The sequence below is a fragment of the Leptopilina heterotoma genome, unplaced genomic scaffold (assembly GCF_015476425.1).
Source record: "Leptopilina heterotoma isolate Lh14 unplaced genomic scaffold, ASM1547642v1 Lhet_10, whole genome shotgun sequence".
NCBI lineage: Eukaryota > Metazoa > Arthropoda > Insecta > Hymenoptera > Figitidae > Leptopilina > Leptopilina heterotoma.
In genome coordinates, this window is record NW_025110813.1 from 1,649,886 (window position 1) to 1,667,461 (window position 17,576).

The 17,576-nt window shown below is 24.8% G+C and overlaps 1 protein-coding gene across 4 annotated transcripts in view; it reads left to right on the forward strand.

The window, feature by feature from the left end:
- Positions 1-14,989, forward strand: part of LOC122497809 (piggyBac transposable element-derived protein 4) — a 29,436-nt gene extending 14,447 nt beyond the window's left edge. Inside the window, exons 7-13 of one of the 4 annotated variants that reach the window (XM_043605132.1) lie at positions 1,494-1,688; positions 1,796-1,971; positions 2,047-2,285; positions 2,402-2,583; positions 2,660-2,849; positions 2,928-3,076; positions 3,158-3,782. In XM_043605132.1, the coding sequence (XP_043461067.1) occupies positions 1,494-1,688; positions 1,796-1,971; positions 2,047-2,285; positions 2,402-2,583; positions 2,660-2,849; positions 2,928-3,076; positions 3,158-3,502 (1,476 nt within the window). In that variant the 3' untranslated portion in view covers positions 3,503-3,782. Of the gene's footprint in view, positions 1-293; positions 553-1,493; positions 1,689-1,795; positions 1,972-2,046; positions 2,286-2,401; positions 2,584-2,659; positions 2,850-2,927; positions 3,077-3,157; positions 3,783-5,833; positions 7,157-10,628; positions 11,169-11,626; positions 11,863-12,938; positions 13,190-13,279; positions 13,443-13,798; positions 13,954-14,110 lie in introns of those variants that run through there. The other 3 variants (XM_043605152.1, XM_043605161.1, XM_043605114.1) reach the window with 3 other exon arrangements.
- The last annotated feature ends 2,587 nt before the right edge of the window (positions 14,990-17,576 follow it).

Genomic DNA, 17,576 nt, shown 5'->3' on the forward strand with positions numbered 1-17,576 from the left:
ACTCATCTTTTCTCACGATTTCAATCAGTGAAATTTCACTGAAAAACAGTTATGATTGAAATATCAGTCATTTTTCCCTGATTGAAATCGCGAGAATATAGTTATTGAAAATCAGACAAATTTCACTGATTTAGTTTTAGAGAGCACGTGAATAAAATTGCATAAAGAAAAAAAATAAGCCAAAAAACAAAGAATCATGCAATTTTCAGTGTATATTAACAATTTATGCATAAAAGTAAAAATATTTTTCAATTTCTCATTAATTTATCCTGAGTTTGTTTCAATAAATATAGAAATTCTCAAGAAGAAACGAAAGTTAATCCCAAAGGTAGAAAACGATTTGGCAGAGAACTTGATGAATCATTTGAATTTAATTTCGATGAATATGGTGTCAAATGGGGCAAATGCAAATTATGCTTAGCACAAAAACCACCAATTAACAAAACATTCAAAATGACTGCGAGTAATACGACCGGAATCAGACGACATCTACGAAAATGTCATCAAACCGAATTTGATGAAACCTATCCATTAGTAAAAAATTCGAAAAAAGTAATTATCAACTTTATTTTTAGTTGACTCTTTAAAAAAGAATATAAATATTTAAATCATATATAGTTTTTGACACTGAAAAAATATCTATTCAATACACGGAAAGACATTTTATTTCAAAACTTGATAAAAATAAGGGAACATTTTCATATAGTCGAATTTAAAAGGAGGCGATTCAGAGTACATTTAGAAATTAATGAAACTTGAAATTTCAATATGAAGACTCACTATAGCAAAAGAAAAGAAAATTTAATATAGTGACTTAGAAATATTAAAATATGTCTCTATTAATATTTAAGACAAGTAATTTATCGTAGTCTGCCTATTTAAATAAATGTAAAACAATTCTATTTAAAAATATTGAAGGGAACATAAAATGAAATAATCGGTGGGAAATACTAACATACCAAATAAGAAAAGGTCCTTAAAATAGCAGCAACAAGTATCGGTGTGAAGAAGTAAAATTTTCGGTTTAGAAATTCAATATCGGACACTATTAATACTTTGCGAACGATAGCTTCGTGGAAGATTGACAATTGCCAAATTCACTCCTACTATTAAAGTGTACGAACGAAAATAAATGTGCTTCAAAATAATTATGTGTCACATAGTGTATGTGGTTTTGTGCAGAAAGGATAATTATATAACTTAAGTAAGTAAAATAAATAAAAATTAGAAGTTTATATGTATCAGACACGTTAGAATTATGTACAAATTTTAATTTATTTTAACTAGATGAAATCAAAATTCAATTATCGAATTTCTTCAGTTTGTCAAAATTACAACGAGGTAAGCCGACAGCTTTCCAAATAAGTTTCGAAATTAAAATATTTACTCTCAATAGAAAGCCATTATATTAATTTAACCATATATTTTAAAGTTTTATTATCTATATATTATAAATTATTTCTAATGATTTATAATATTCAATTAATTTTTAGGAATCAATATGTGGACAACAAAATTCAGTCTCTTCAACTAGTGATGAAACTAACGTCCCTAAAAGTGAAACAAACTTCGAATTTCTTGATGTGAATGAATTTGTGGAGACTTCCGAATATGTCTTCAATAATAAAAATAATAGTACAAATACAACTCAAGATTTACTTGAAAAAGAACCCGAAAAATTTGCCAGTGTAAGTTGTATACAATTTCTGTTGATTCAAAAAGATAATTCAAATGTAATAACATATAATTAGCTTAATTATTTATATTATTTTATATTAACATTATTATGTTTTAGAATTTGATTTCCTTTTTGAAAAATGATCTCGATGGAAAAATAGTATTTGGTCATTTTAAAAGGCACAAGTTTCTGGACAAAGAAACTCGAGGAATTTTAGTCAGGACAATTATTAGAAAATTTAGAGACGATGCTTTAAAAACGATTCAAGTTGGGCAAAAGCTGAATAAATTTTTGTGAGTTAATTTACATGTAATTTTAATATTATTAATTAGAATTAATTTTTAATAAACATATTTTATTTTAATCAGCATTTCGACAAAAATGTTTGGGGAAATTTCGAAAATTATTAAGAAAACTTTCCCAGGAGAAGCGGAGTGTACTTACTTTTCTCCTTATAAATTTGAAAATGGCAAAACATTTCAAACTTGTGGGGCTCTTTGGTGTAATTATCAATACACTGTAAGCGTTTTAAGAAAAAAAGGCATTTTGGAACCTCCTAGACTAAAACAATCATCAACAGAAGGAATTACTTCGCCTTTGACTCCTAGTATGTTTAATATATATTTAATTTTATTTACACTCATTTTTTAGGAATAATTTTATTTTTACTTTATCACAAGGTAAAGTATTTCGAAAATATTTATATAAAAAAATTCTTTGCAGGCGATGAACTTAGGAAAGAAGCTCTAAGCAATCTAGAAAAAGGTTTAAACGAAGATACTCTTCTCCAAGATTGGATTACTTGTTTTATCAATAGAAAGAATTTACTTTCTGAAAATAAACTGTCTGTTAAGGAATATCTTGATAAATTCCCCTGTTTAAAAACACAACATGCCCTAAAATTGGTAAGTGCAAAGTTCAACTATACATTTCCATTTCTGAAATTTTATTCGCTTTTTAAAAAATATTCTTCTTTAATAGATTGAAGAGGATTTTAAACTACTGCAAAGTGAAAGCAAATGTAACACTTTTCGCACAAGATGGTCGACTATAAAAAAAGTCACTATTAACCAATTAAACATGTACGCAAAAAAAAGTATTAAAAAAAGAAAAGATGAGAATGTACTGGCTGATCTGGCTTTAATAAAATTATTGCCTTCTTTACATTCGAGTAAGAAAATTTCTTAAAATGTTAACTTGAAATAAAATTACTTTGATATATAAACTACATAAAATTCCTTTCTTTCAGATCAACAAGACGCGATTGTCCTTCACTTGTTACAACTTTTAGTTAATTGTAATTCTTCAATAGGAAGAAGAAAAAGAGATGGAACTTCAGAGGAATTTAAAAAATACGATTCATGTGAAATCCGAGAGTCATTCATTTATAATGTAAAGGTTGGTTAAATTATGAATGCAAAATAAAAATAATCATTAGAATAATTACTTTTAAAATTAAATGTAATAAATATTTTACAGAAAATTGAGGATTTGGAGAAGGAGATTGAATCCTTAAAAAATAAGTGTTTAGCAAGAGGAGAAATTTTGCTACCAACTGTCTTCATTATTGGTGAATTATCGGCAATATCGGAAGCTTACGTTATTTTAAATAACGAAAAGTACAAGTGTGATTCGATTATAAGTGCGTTTGACTTTGCTTTTAAAACATTTTTTTCGTTCAATTGTACCTTTCCAAAAGTTACCTACAGATTGTGGCAATTCATTCAAGTCGCTGGGTTCGATATTCCTGATGACAAATCGAATAAATCGATTAAGGAACTTGTCGGATTAATAGAAGAGGCTTTAAAAAATCCTGAGCAGTAGACATTTTTTCAAAATAATTTCTTTATAATTCAACGAGACGAAAATTTTTAATATAATTTGATTTTTATTAAACATGTAAAACTTAACATTTTGATTATGTTGGCAAATGAAATATACTATAACATTAACGAAAAATTTTTAAAATCCTACAGGCGAATGTTCATGTTAGTTCTATTTTTGAATGGAATGAATTTTCCGAAAATTTGTTTGACTGTACATTTTCAACTACTGATGAAGATGAATTACTTTTTGAAAAAAACAATTCCAGGTCTCGGATTAACTTTAAGACCCAAAAAAGATAATAGATTTTCAATAATATATAATTAGAAAATTTCTAAACAATTGAATTTTGGTAAAATCGTTTAAAAATAATTGAAATTTGACAAAATCTTTTAAAAATAATTGAATTTTTGAAAAATATAAAATAAATAATGAACTTATTCAAGAATTTTAATTATAAATGTAAACATGATTTTTCCGAAATTTTAATAAGAATCTAAAGAAGTAAATTTAAAAAAAATGTAATTTACTTTATTCGTAGATAAATAAATCTTAAAAAATTATGATAAAACAATTCTAAGAATTAGTGTTTTAAAAATATTTGGTATTATATAATTGAATTTCTTAAGACAATTTTTGTATAATTTTAAAAAAAACTAAGTAATTTTTTGAAGAATTTTAATTAGAAATTTTCACAATGGTTGTTTTCTCCAAAATGTTAAAAATAATTCTAAAAAATATTAATGTTTGTATTATTTTTGTACCTATGTATTTGAATTTTCGGAATTATATTTTTGAAAATAATTGAATTTTAAAAATTTATAATGAAAAAAATTTTAATATTATTTTTTAGAACCTAGTTTTCATTAATTTTCATTTTTATAACTTTTCACTTGAAGATTTTTCATTAAATTTTTTGAGAATTCAATTATTTTTCTAAAATTTGCAATTAAATTTCTTCAAAAGTTGATTTCCAAAAATTGTAATAATAATACTTGAACGAAATCAATTATTTTCAATTAAATTTTACAAAATTTCAATTATTCCAAATCTCTTTAATTGTATATTTCGAAAATTTAATTAGAAAAATTATTGAAAAATAATTTTTAAAAGATTTGTCTGTAGTTATTTTTCACACTAGAAAAATCGAAATAATTTGCAATTTATACTAAAATTGTGGTATTTTGTTGCAATATTTGGAAGAAAAGTCGAAAAAGTCGCAATTTTTGGAAATAAGTCGAAAAAAGTTGCATTTTTGGAAAATAGTCGAAAAAAGTCATAATATCAGAGGCCTGCAATTCTAAACATATAATATAATTCCCGACGAATTTTTACCGATATCTTCATACACTGAAAAAGAATTTATTTGATTTATTTAATTCAAATTATTTGAAGAATATTTACTTGATTAAACTAATTTTTATTTGGATCTAAAAAGTGATTCAAATAACTTGAATTTATTCGAATTACATTAATTTGAACCAAATAAATGATAATTGAATCAAGTAAATAATTAATTGAATCTAATAAATGAACTTATTAAACAGAAATAATACCTAATCAATATTCGACTAAAGTAACTGTTTATTTTATATACGATAAAATAAAATATTTAGGTTCAGTAAATATTTATTTACAAGTAAACCATTTAATTAAGTCAAATAATTTTTATTTGACTCAAATAAATTTTTTTTCAGTGTATATCTAGAAAAAGTAATAGAAAAAATAATATTTTTACAAACTACAGGTATCACCTTAAAACTTCCTACAGGTAAACAAACGATTTACTTTAATTTAGCAGGTGACGTAATGTGCGATAAAATATGTATATTTTATCGTTATTTTTTTTAAATATGAATAAAGTATTTTTAATTTTAGAAAGTCTGAATATTAATTTACATATGTATTTAACAAAGACTATAATTGTTTTAAATTTTTACTTTGAATAGCCCAACTCAATGTTAATTTAAAAGTATCAAATTGCAACGAATTGACACCAAAAATGTAAATCAAATCAAAAGTTAATCCAAATTTTAGACATCAATTTGCTACACTTTAGTATCAATTTGATACTTTCAAAAAACCTCTGTTTTAATATAGAAAAATATTAAATTAAGCTACCATTTTTATCGTTTTTCAACATACAATGTCTTTCCGTGTAAAAAAATTTTTTTTTGTTTTTTTACAACCACTTTTCTAATAAACTAACAAAGATATTTGATTATTATTAAATAAGTTTGTTGGTAAATTTTCTAAAGACTAGAAATTTTTCAGTCTATAATAAAAATAATAGTAGTAGCAGTAAAAATAATATTGTATAAAATTTTGCAGATTTTGGAACAAAAATTATTTGAGGATAGAATAGTTGATTGGGCATCAAAAAAATATTTACCCATGAACTTTTTCGATGACGAGGGAACTAGAGAATTATTTCAACATTTAAATCCAACAGTTGAAATTCCCACGGAAAATAAAATGACAACGATGGTATTAGATAGATTCGAAAAAATGCAAAATAACATTAAACTAATTTTACAGAGCAATAATTCGAAATTATCGTTCAGTTTAGATGGTTCGTTTAAAATTAGAAAAAAAAGTTTTACGAAAATCACTTGTCATTTTATCGACGACAATTGGGAATTACAGTCAATTTTTATTGATTTCGTTCCAAAGGAGACAGCACAATCGTTTCATGACACTATTGAAAAATTTCAAATTAGTGATCAATTTCTAGGACTAACTTTAATGAACACGAATGCGAATTTTTATTTTATAAGAGAATTAGAAAATTTAATGACATTCGACTCTAAAAGTCAACATTTTCCATGTTATCCAAACATTCTAAACTTTTCGATTCAGGAAATGATGAAAAAATTAGGATTTGAAACAAACGATGACGAGGATAATTTTACAAATAAAGACGAAGAAGATGATGATGACGACGACGAAGTAACAAATGATGACAAAGTAAACATAATTTTATCCGATATTGAAACAACAACTCACACATCTCCACTATCAAAATTAAGATATCTATTCAAATTGTTAAAATCATCCAAACAATGGAAAACTAAACTTCAAAAGTGTTGCGATAATTGTGGTATTAAAAGATTATCGACAAATATCGATTTAAAAATGCGATGGAGCGCTACGTGTGCTATGATTAATGTAGCATCGCGAATGCAACAAGCATTAATTTTACTTTGTGGGAATAATAATATTCTTCTGAACAAATTAATTCTCTCTGATAACGAATGGAATCTCATGCAGGAAGTTAATAAATATTTGCGTTACTTCAGAGTGTTTTCAAAAACTCTAGATGGAAAAATGTATCCAACACTTAATTTCTTCATCGTTGGATTTCATACCTTAATTTATAAACTAGAAGTCTCAATTAGTTACTTAAAGGAAAAAGTACGATCAAAAGAGGAAGAAAATGTCAAAACGGCATTGGAAACTGGAATAGAAAGTTTATTAAAATATTATGACAAAACAAATTGGGTCTATTGTGTCGTGTTAATTTTAGATCCACGTTATAAACTAGAGTCATTTGACGCAACTAATTGGGGAAAAGAAATAAAAGCCTCGTCATTTGAAGTTTTTAAAAATATCTTTAAAACTCAATACTTCAAAGCACCTCAATCAACAACACTGGTAAATAAATTTTAATAAACAACAAAATTTCCATAAAAATCACCAGGGTTGCCACAAAACTTTAATTTTATTTTTCCTTGATTTCCAGTCAAAATTTTCATTTTTTCCCTAACCCTGAAGAACATCAATAACTTCTTTTTTATATAAATATTTAATCATTATTATTTCTCTATAGGAATTAAGATTCTCAAATTCAATAACGTATGAAAATATTATTATAAAACATGAGGAAATCGGTCACTACGAGTCTTCGACTCGGAATGATATTTTATAAAAAATTTAAGATGACAGAGTGATAAAATCATTATTTTATATCATAAAAATATTGTAATTATAAATTCAAATTTTTAAAGATTTTTATTTGAATTCTCTTCAAAATTCAATTATTTATAAAAATTTACACAATAACTCTTCTAATATTAAATTATTATCTAAAATTTTACTTGAAATTCATTTTTTAATAAATTTTTGTTAGAAATTTTTTTGAGAATTCAATTATTTACATACAAAAATAAATAATTTATTTAATAATTGAATATTTCTTAAAATTCAATTTTTATAAAGAATTTTATAAAAATTTTTTTAAATAATCCCACATAGCACAATAGTATGAGGTAAGGTTATGTTGAGTACTAATCGTAAGGCACATAAGGTTACACAATATTGCTGCGGTAGACCTGAGGTGAACTAAAAACTTCCGCCATGGAGGTAAGGTTACATGTTAGGGTGTGGTGAGTATATATGATAAGGCCATGGTAACCTTACACGTTAAGGTTAAGGTAACCTTACACGTTAATGTTGATGTAACCTTACACGTTAAGGTTGAGGTAACGTTACATGTTAAGGTTGAGGTAAGGTTACATGTCAAGGTTGAGGTAAGGTAATTATTAAGTTGTAAGGTTGAGGTAAGGCTAAGGTAAGGTTGTGATAAATTTACCAGTTATGGAAAATATTGAAAAAATAATTAATAAATAAATATTCAATTAAAAAGTTAGTTTGTTGCTCCTCTCTATTTTGGAAACCTGACATGAAGCAGAAAATTTTGAAAACAAATTTGGGGGGACTGGGATTTGAACCCGGGATCGACGCGCATAAACCTATCATTCTAACTAACTGAGCTAAGTAGAGAACTGGTAGAAGGAAAATTAATATTGCCTTTAAGGAGTTAATCATCTTCTTGGTTCACCTTAAAGGCAACATTAATTTTCCTTCTGCCAGTTCTCTACTTAGCTCAGTTAGTTAGAATGATAGGTTTATGCGCGTCGATCCCGGGTTCGAATCCCAGTCCCCCCAAATTTGTTTTCAAAATTTTCTGCTTCATGTCAGGTTTCCAAAATAGAGAAGAGCAACAAACTAACTTTTTAATTGAATATTTATTTATTAATTATTTTTTTAATATTTTCCATAACTGGTAAATTTATCACAACCTTACCTTAACCTTACCTCAACCTTACAACTTAATAATTACCTTACCTCAACCTTGACATGTAACCTTACCTCAACCTTAACATGTAACGTTACCTCAACCTTAACGTGTAAGGTTACATCAACCTTAACGTGTAAGGTTACCTTAACCTTAACGTGTAAGGTTACCATGGCCTTATCATATATACTCACCACACCCTAACATGTAACCTTACCTCCATGGCGGAAGTTTTTAGTTCACCTCAGGTCTACCGCAGCAATATTGTGTAACCTTATGTGCCTTACGATTAGTACTCAACATAACCTTACCTCATACTATGGTGCTATGTGGGATTGAATTTTTTCGGTGAATTTAAAATAAAAAAATGTTAAGTGTAAATGCAATTTTCTATCATTATATTTAAAATTGTATAAAGAATAATTGAAATTCCGCGATAAGTTTTGTTATTTATGAAAATTATTGAATTCTTGCAACGAATTTTATTAAAAAATTTTTTTAAAGAATTCAATTCCTGTAAAGAATTTTATTTGTAAAAATAATTGAATTCCGGAGAAAAATATTATTCATGAAAATAATTAATTTCTTGGGAAGAATTTTATTTAAATTTTTTTAAATAATTGAATTTCTCGGAATTTTTTAAAACTTTTTGAAAATAATTAAATTTCATCGAGAAATTTTATTAAAAAATTGAAAATAATTGAAATCTGACAAAGAATTGAAAAAATTCTTTTTTAAATAATTGAATTCCTGTGATAATGTTTATTTTTGCAAAGAATCGAATTCTTGGGAAGAATTTTATTAAAATTTCTTAAATAATTGAATTGCTTTGAAGAATTTTATTTTTTACGAAAATAATTGAATTCGTTCCAAGATTCTTACAAACGTTTTTGACAATAATTGTATTCCTAGGAAGAATTTTATATTTTACGAAAATAATTTTATTCTACGACCAATTGTATTATAATTTATCAAATTTATAAATCATTTGATCAAAATTTTTTTAAATAATTGAATTCTCAAGAAAAATTTTATTATTTATAAAAATAATTTATTTCTAGCAAATAATTTTATTCAAATTTTTTTTAAATAATTGAATTTCCATAAAAAAAAATGTATTATTTGTGAAAAAATTGAATTCTCAAGAAGAATTGTATTGAAAATAATTGAATTGTATAGGGAAATTTTATTAAAATTGCAAGTTTATTAACTAAATCTTGTAAAGAATTTTGTCAACATTTTTTTTGAATAATAGAATTTTAAAAGAATTTTATTTAAATTTTTCGAAATAATTGAATTTCTCAGAACTATTTTTTTCATTTCTCTGAATATATTTCAATTCTTTGGAGAAAATTCATTAAAAAATTAAAAATTATTGAATATTGGTGCGAAGAAATATATAGAAAATTGGTATGCATTTGAATTCCTGTGAAATTTTTATTAAAATTTTGTTTAAATAATAGAATTCTTTTTTAAAATTTTATTTAAATTGTTGAGATAAAAAATAATTGAAGTGAGGAAAATTTTTGAAATTTTGACAAGAATAATTTTATTAAACAAAAAACACAAAAATTCAGAATGTTCTTATAAATTCTAAAAATTTAATTTTTTCCAGTACTTTTAATAAAAATCTCTGATTTTTCCCTGATTTTCCTGACCAATTCTAATTTCCCTGAGTTCCCTGACTTGTGGCAACCCTGATAACGTAACTAAGAAAACTCAAATTTCATCAAAACGAAAAGTAATTTTATTTGATAACTTTTCCTCACTACACTATAAAAAAAGTGCTAAATTAGAGCTAATTTCGGTATTAAAATAGAACCAAATTATACGATTTTGTACCAAAATTGGTACAAAATTGGTACATTTATTGATTTAAAAATAGTTTTTACAATTTAAATAAAGTCGCTTTTTCAGTTCAAGTAAAAATATTTCTTTTAAAAAAAAAAATAAAACAAATGAAAAAAATTTAGTTAAAGAAAAGAATAATAATTTAATAATCTATTATATATAAATAAATTCTAACCATTTCATTCTAAAACTATGTAGGTCGATCCTCTCTCTGTCGAAATCGCCAATCAAATGGAATGTAAAATCGAAGACGATGAGGATTTAGACATTTTTGTCTTATACGAAGGAAACGGAAAAACCTCAACGCCGCCAACGAATAATGATTGGCAAAAGGAATTAAATTTGTACCTCGAAGAAGAGCGAGCCAATGCGTCAGTCGATATTCTAAAATGGTGGAGATTGTATGCAGAAAAATATCCCAATTTGTCACGAATGGCTCGTGATTTTTTACCCATTTCGGCATCATCCGTACCGCTAGAACAATGTTTTCCGCAAAATTCATTGGCAGTTAGAAATTATCGTCACCGCCTTACAGAAAAATCATTCAGATGTTTAATTGGTGTTAACTCATGGATCAATTGTTCTCTTGCACAGAAAATAAATTCTACGTTATAGTCAAGTGTTCATTTTTTCCTTTTTATTAAAAAGTATTATAAATTTGTATTTAATAAGTTTAACATGTTCTGTACAATTAAATTGGCCTTTTTGTTAATAAAATAAAAATACATTTTTCTACAATTCAAAGAACCATTTTTCTCTTACAGTAAAAATCAAAACGTGATTATAATGTTTATTATTTATTTATTATTTATTAATGTATTAATATTATTATTATTATTATATAAATAATATATCATATTATTTATACAGAATTATATAATATTATAAAAATAATAAACCAAATAATTCAATTTAATGTGTTCATTTAGAAATAAAATTCGAAAAGGAAGCGTGACGAGATCTCGACAATCGTGTTGTCTGTGATTTCATTATATTTATCAAATTGCATCACTACGTATGTAATTCGAAGATTTTAACTAATAATTCATTTAACAAAAATTCCAAAATTAATCAATGTATTTTTGAATTAATTAATTATTTTATTCAAATTCAATTTACGTGGCAAATAAAATGTTCGCATTTTTTCCAATTATAATAGAAAGAAAAGAACGATTAATTTTTAATAATTTTTACAGTGTTCCTTCATCGCGCTGGATAAAAGTGGCGCAGGATGTTGAAGATTTATTCAAATCGGAAATAAAAGAAGTCTTTTATTCACCCTTTCGCAAGGAAAGTAAAGTAAAAGTGTTGGCAACTGGAAAATTATTGGATCATTTTTATTACGTAAAACGTGTAATGAGGGAACAAGGCATTCTAGCAGTAAATATGAAACGTAGAAGAAAAAATGAAAATCAACAAACTGGAATTCTTGGTAAGTTGCATTTAGGGTTTTAATCAAATAATCCTAAAGATTCAAAATTAATTTACAGGGTTGCCACAAAAATATATAATTTTATTTTTCCTTGACTTCTCCCTGATTTCCAGACAAAATATTCACTTTTTTCCTGACCCTAAAGAATATTCTGATTCACTCTGAAAATTATTAGATACTCAAAAAAATGTTCTATTACATTTATTTACAAATTTCTTTAATTATAAAATTATTCAAAAACATCAATACCTTCTTTTTTAAATAAATATTTAATTATTATTATTTTTCTGTAGGAATTAAAATTCTCAAAACATGAAGAAAGCGATCACTCCGACTCGGAGTGATCGCTTTCTTCATGTTTTGTAATAATTTAAATTACCATAAAATTTAAAAAAAAAAAGTTAAAAATTGACAAAAATCCTAATAAAATCCTTCGCAAGAATTCAATTATTTTTACAAGTAGTAAAATTTCTCAAAAAAATTCAATTATTAAAAAAAATGTAATTAATTAATATAATATAATAATTAATATAATAATTAATAATTATTTATTTTCATAAATAATAAATCGATTATTCGGTAATTCATTTAGTATTTTTAACTAAAATTCTTCTATCAATCTAGTATTTATGAAAATTGTAAAAATTATTCATTAAATAATTTATTAGTCATAATTTTATGATAGTTCTTAAAAAATTAAGTTATTTAAAAAGAAATTATTGTCAAAAATAGAAAAAATTGAATGTTTTGTATTAAAATTCGTGGTAAATTCATAGTTTACGAGGCAAATAAAAAAACATAAAAATTCAAAGTTTTCTCATAAATTTTAAAAATTCAATTTTTTCCAGTACTTTTAATAAAATTCCCTGACTTCCCTGACCTGTGGCAATCCTGAATTTAATTTGCGATAATAATATTTAAGTTAATTTTCCTAATAATTAAATAATAAAAAAATTATAAAAATTCTTCTGTTGGATACAGCAATTTTAATTTTTATAAATTTATTACTTGAGTTTGTGTAATAATCTAAATATGTATTTAAAAAAAGTAAAGTAGCTAATTTTTAAAACATATAGATCAATCAGAGGAGGGCAATCTAAATTATGATGTGAATAATTTAGATGCATATTCTTTCAATATAGATGAATCGCAAGAAAGAGATCTCGAATATCTTGTAAATAATACTGAGCCTTTCGACGATGTGAAGGAGATTTTTATAAAAACACGAAATTTAAGAAGAAATATTACAAAATGGAAAAATATAAGTATTTCGGAAAATTTAATGAGCGTAAAAGCGCTAAGACTTGACGAGCCAGGGCAAATTTTGGTAAATATTTTTAATAAAAAATTTAATGATACTTAATATAACCAATAGAATAATTAGAAAAGTGTCTCAAATTTGTGTTTTTATTTCTAGATTCATTTGGACTTTGATGACAAGTACAATGACAAAAAACACAAATTGTTTGATAAGTGGCCGAAAATTAGAGAACATCTAATGAACGTTTTGAGGCATGAGACGAAGGGAGTTACTCACAATGAATTTAATTATATTGCTCTACTAAAATCCATGAGTTCTGGTAAAAAACTAAATAAATAATAATTATTTTCGAAATTAAAATTTAATTTTTTTGTATTATTTAGTTGAAATTTCAATTAATAGGTATAATATAATTAATATATTTTACTCAGAGCCAACTAGACTTTTTATTTGTTTCAACTAAATTTTATTTTGTAAAATAAAATTTTATTTGGTTCAAACAAAAGCTTTATTTATGACTAATAAAATTTGTATTTAAAACAAATAAATAACCTAATAGTTGGCTCTAAGACAAATGTACTTTTATTTAACTCAATTTATATTTGGAATTTGGTTTAAATAAAATTTTTCTCTGGGTGTATGTTGATTGTTACTAATAGAAAATAAATATTTCAGAACAACAAGACATTATAATTTTTTATCTCTTGCATTACATCACGACAAATGTGCAATGTAAACGAAAAAAGAAAACTAAAATCTATATAGACATCGAAACACTTCGTAAACTAACCAGTGACGAAAAGCGACAGTCCTATCTTTTACACGTTCAGGTAGAATTTTATTATTCATTTGATTATTTAAATTGCGAAAAATTGTTTATTTCAAATTAAGTGTTTTTCATTGTCAATGTAAGAAAATAAATATTTCAGAACATTGGGTAAGAAAATGTCATTTACTAACGCAAATTGTTTTTGCTTTTGTCTATAGAATAAGGATGAGTTGCATTCGTCAGTAGAAAAATTGAAGGATTATTTGCAACAGAAAGAATTGCCATTCGAACCGATAGTGGCAATTGTTGGGCCCTTATTGAATATCGAATCATTTCATGTGATAGTGGACGATATTGTGTATACGACAAAATCATTTCTTGAAGCAGTTGATTTAAATTTTAAAGTATTTTACGTCTTCGATCGCGATTATCCCCCCTATGTCGATGATTTATGGAAGTTTCTTCAAAATGTTCTTTATGAAATACCTCTAATTGGCGAGAAAATGTCAATGCAGCATAAACTCTTAAGTGGAAAAATTGAAATGCTTTGTAAAACGTAATCAAATTTAAGTTTAGCTACTTTTTTCTTCAATTTCAGAGTTACAGACAATATTCAATTTGTTGTAATTTTTTTTGTTCTTCTAATTTGACTCTAATAAGACTTCTCAAAAATTTTTGTTTATTCCACAATTTATGTAATTTTTATATAAAAATTCATGTATTTAATTCATTTAATTATAGTAAATTTGTTTATATTTGGAACAAATCCACTCTATTCAATCGTTTAGAGATAATTAGAACGAAGTGAAAAACAAATAAAATTATTTTCTATTATCAGATTGCTCTATATAATTGAAAATTAATTTTTCTTTCGTTATTTCTCAAATTTGTAAAGTGATGTGAATTGTATTTTGTATAAAAATTTACGTAAAATAATTGACGTACTCCATTTTACGAAATGCAGAGATAGACGAGTTTGTATTGATATAAAAGTTTATTGTAACTAATACTTTTTCTAACAATGCAAAAAGATATTAGATTTAAGAAATAAATTGTTTAATTTATTTAAAAATAAAGAAGTTTCTTAGATAAAAAAATATGTTTATATCAATTATAAAACCCGTCAAAATTATAAATAATTTTTTTTTGAGAACTCCCAAGTAAATTGAAAACTATAATAATTATTTTTTATAATTTGTAGAATTAATTCAATAAAGTAAATGCGAAAATTGTTTTAAAAGTAGAATTTTCACTAAAAAGAAATTGTCAAACTATTATTTTTTTATTCATTTAAAATGTTATTATTTATTTTAATGGATATTTTAAATTTTTGTTCTATATCGATTGTTACAAATAGAAAATAAATATTTCTGAACAATGAGACATAATATTTTATCTCTTGCAACTATTTTTAAATAGTTGATTGGTTCGAAAATAAGAGAATATTTAACGATTCTCTTCTATTAATATTCAACATGATGATGTATTGTTGAAATAAAAACCAAAAACTGGTTTTAGTGGACTTCAACTAGGACATCTACAGTAAACAGTAAAAAGGAAGTTGAAAATTTAAATAGTTTTATTTAAATTCCCAACTATAGGTGTGTATTCTTTACAGAATTATAATTCAATAAATAATTTATATAAATAAAAAAATTTGTAAGAGTTAAAAGTTTTAACAGTTGAGAGTAAGGAAAAAAAATGTACGAATTTTGTATCTTCTCCAGCAATACATAAGTTAAAAAAAAATAAAATAAGTAACAAAATTTTAAAAAACTACCAGCAAAAGAAATATTTTTAGAAAATATTGCTAACGACATTTTTATAGAAATCTGTAAAGAGTACACGACAGTAAAAATTAAATCTTATATTAAGACAAGGCAGAGATTAATTGAATCTTGACAATAAAATTTAGTCGTAATTTAAAATTTAATTTCTGCGAAAATAATTTTAATATAAATAAATATGAAATAAAGTTCAATTTTACGAAGAACGTGAAATTTAGATTTAGTTATAGATTTATTAATTTAACGCAGCCACTGTCTTAAATTCAGCCGAAGGCTAATGATTTTTCTAGATAAATCACATTTAAATTAAATAAAAATCAGCATTAAAAGTCTATTCTGAAAATCAATAAAGAGTGTCTCAAAAATGTTGCAACCTTAAATAAGACTCTTTCTTCCTTAAAATAAGATTTCCTTTTTACAGTAATCACACAAGTACAGTACAATATAACATGATACACAAAATTATCAAAATATCATAAAGGAACATAGTTAACAACATAGTGACAAAAATAAGTTTCATGCAAAGTATTCACCTTATTACTGATAAATCCAGTAATTGCAACTCAAATTATGAGCGAAAAGGATCCATCGATACTGGTAAATTCCAGTAAATTGTGACTCAAATTATGAGCCAAAAAGATCCCTCGGTGCTGGTAAAGTCCAGTAACTGTGGCTCAAATTCTTTGAGCCGAAAGTATTTCCGATTTTTCCTACCTACAACTAGTTCTACCTACCCGATTTCTACCTTCCCGATAATTTTTCGTTTATTTAAGCGTCTATTTATTGGAAATCTATTTCTAATTCACGAACCGCCTGTAAAAAAAGAACTCTCTCAATCACACTTTTAAAAATTACCTCCCACCCTATAAATAAAAATTCCTACATTTTTGATTAAATAAAATGCATTCACTCCACGATTCTCTCTCATACCGCCAAGGTGCAAAAAGCCTACACTAGGGATAAAGGGGCACGTTAGGCTCACCCATACGTCCCGGGACGCATCCGCCACCTTAGCTCAAAAACACTCAAAAAAAGAAAAACAAAATTCCTGAAAGAAAAACACTTAATTGTATCTAATAAATGCCATTTGCCAAGTCTCCAAAGTTCTGAGCGTTCAAATCAATGAACGAAATATTTTTTGTCAAAAATATTTTCATAAATTACAGATTAATTTTCCTTGATACCAATGAATGAAAGTGATAAACTTTACATTTAGAAACTATATAATTAATTTTCTTTATAGTGACGCAAATATATTGTAACAAAAATTTAATTTGAAGAAGAAATTAACAAATTTTGTTCATTTGAACGTTCAGTACTTTTTAATTATTATTTGCGAAAAGTTCAACTTTAAACCAAGAATTGAATAAAATATATATTAATCGAATAAAACTTTAAATAATTGATTAAAACGAAAGAATTGAATAAAGATGGAACGTACTAAGACAAATTTTAATTGCAATGAATTTGAAAATTACTAAAATATTACTTGAGATAAAAAATGAAAAATAGAAATCTACTTTTAATAATTCTTAATAATAGAAAAAAGTTACTTGTTACAATAGAAAAATTGGCAAAGCATTGCAAATTAAACAATCGAAAAGTCATAGATAGCAAATAATATAATAAACATTGACAAAAATATTATTTACGTTGTATCAGAAAATACTACGAAATAATAAAAATTGGCAATGGTGTCACTATGTTGTTTTTGTTCTTTCCCTGTTTTAAGAAAGTTTCTAAATTTAATTCAATTTAATTTACTTTAATTTAAGTTTCAAATCGAGCAATATAAAAATTTTAATTTAGTTTTTAAAAATATAAATTTTTTGAAAAGTTTATAATTTTAAAGCAATATTTAAAAAATTGATTTTTGACTCTCAAAATTAATTTACTC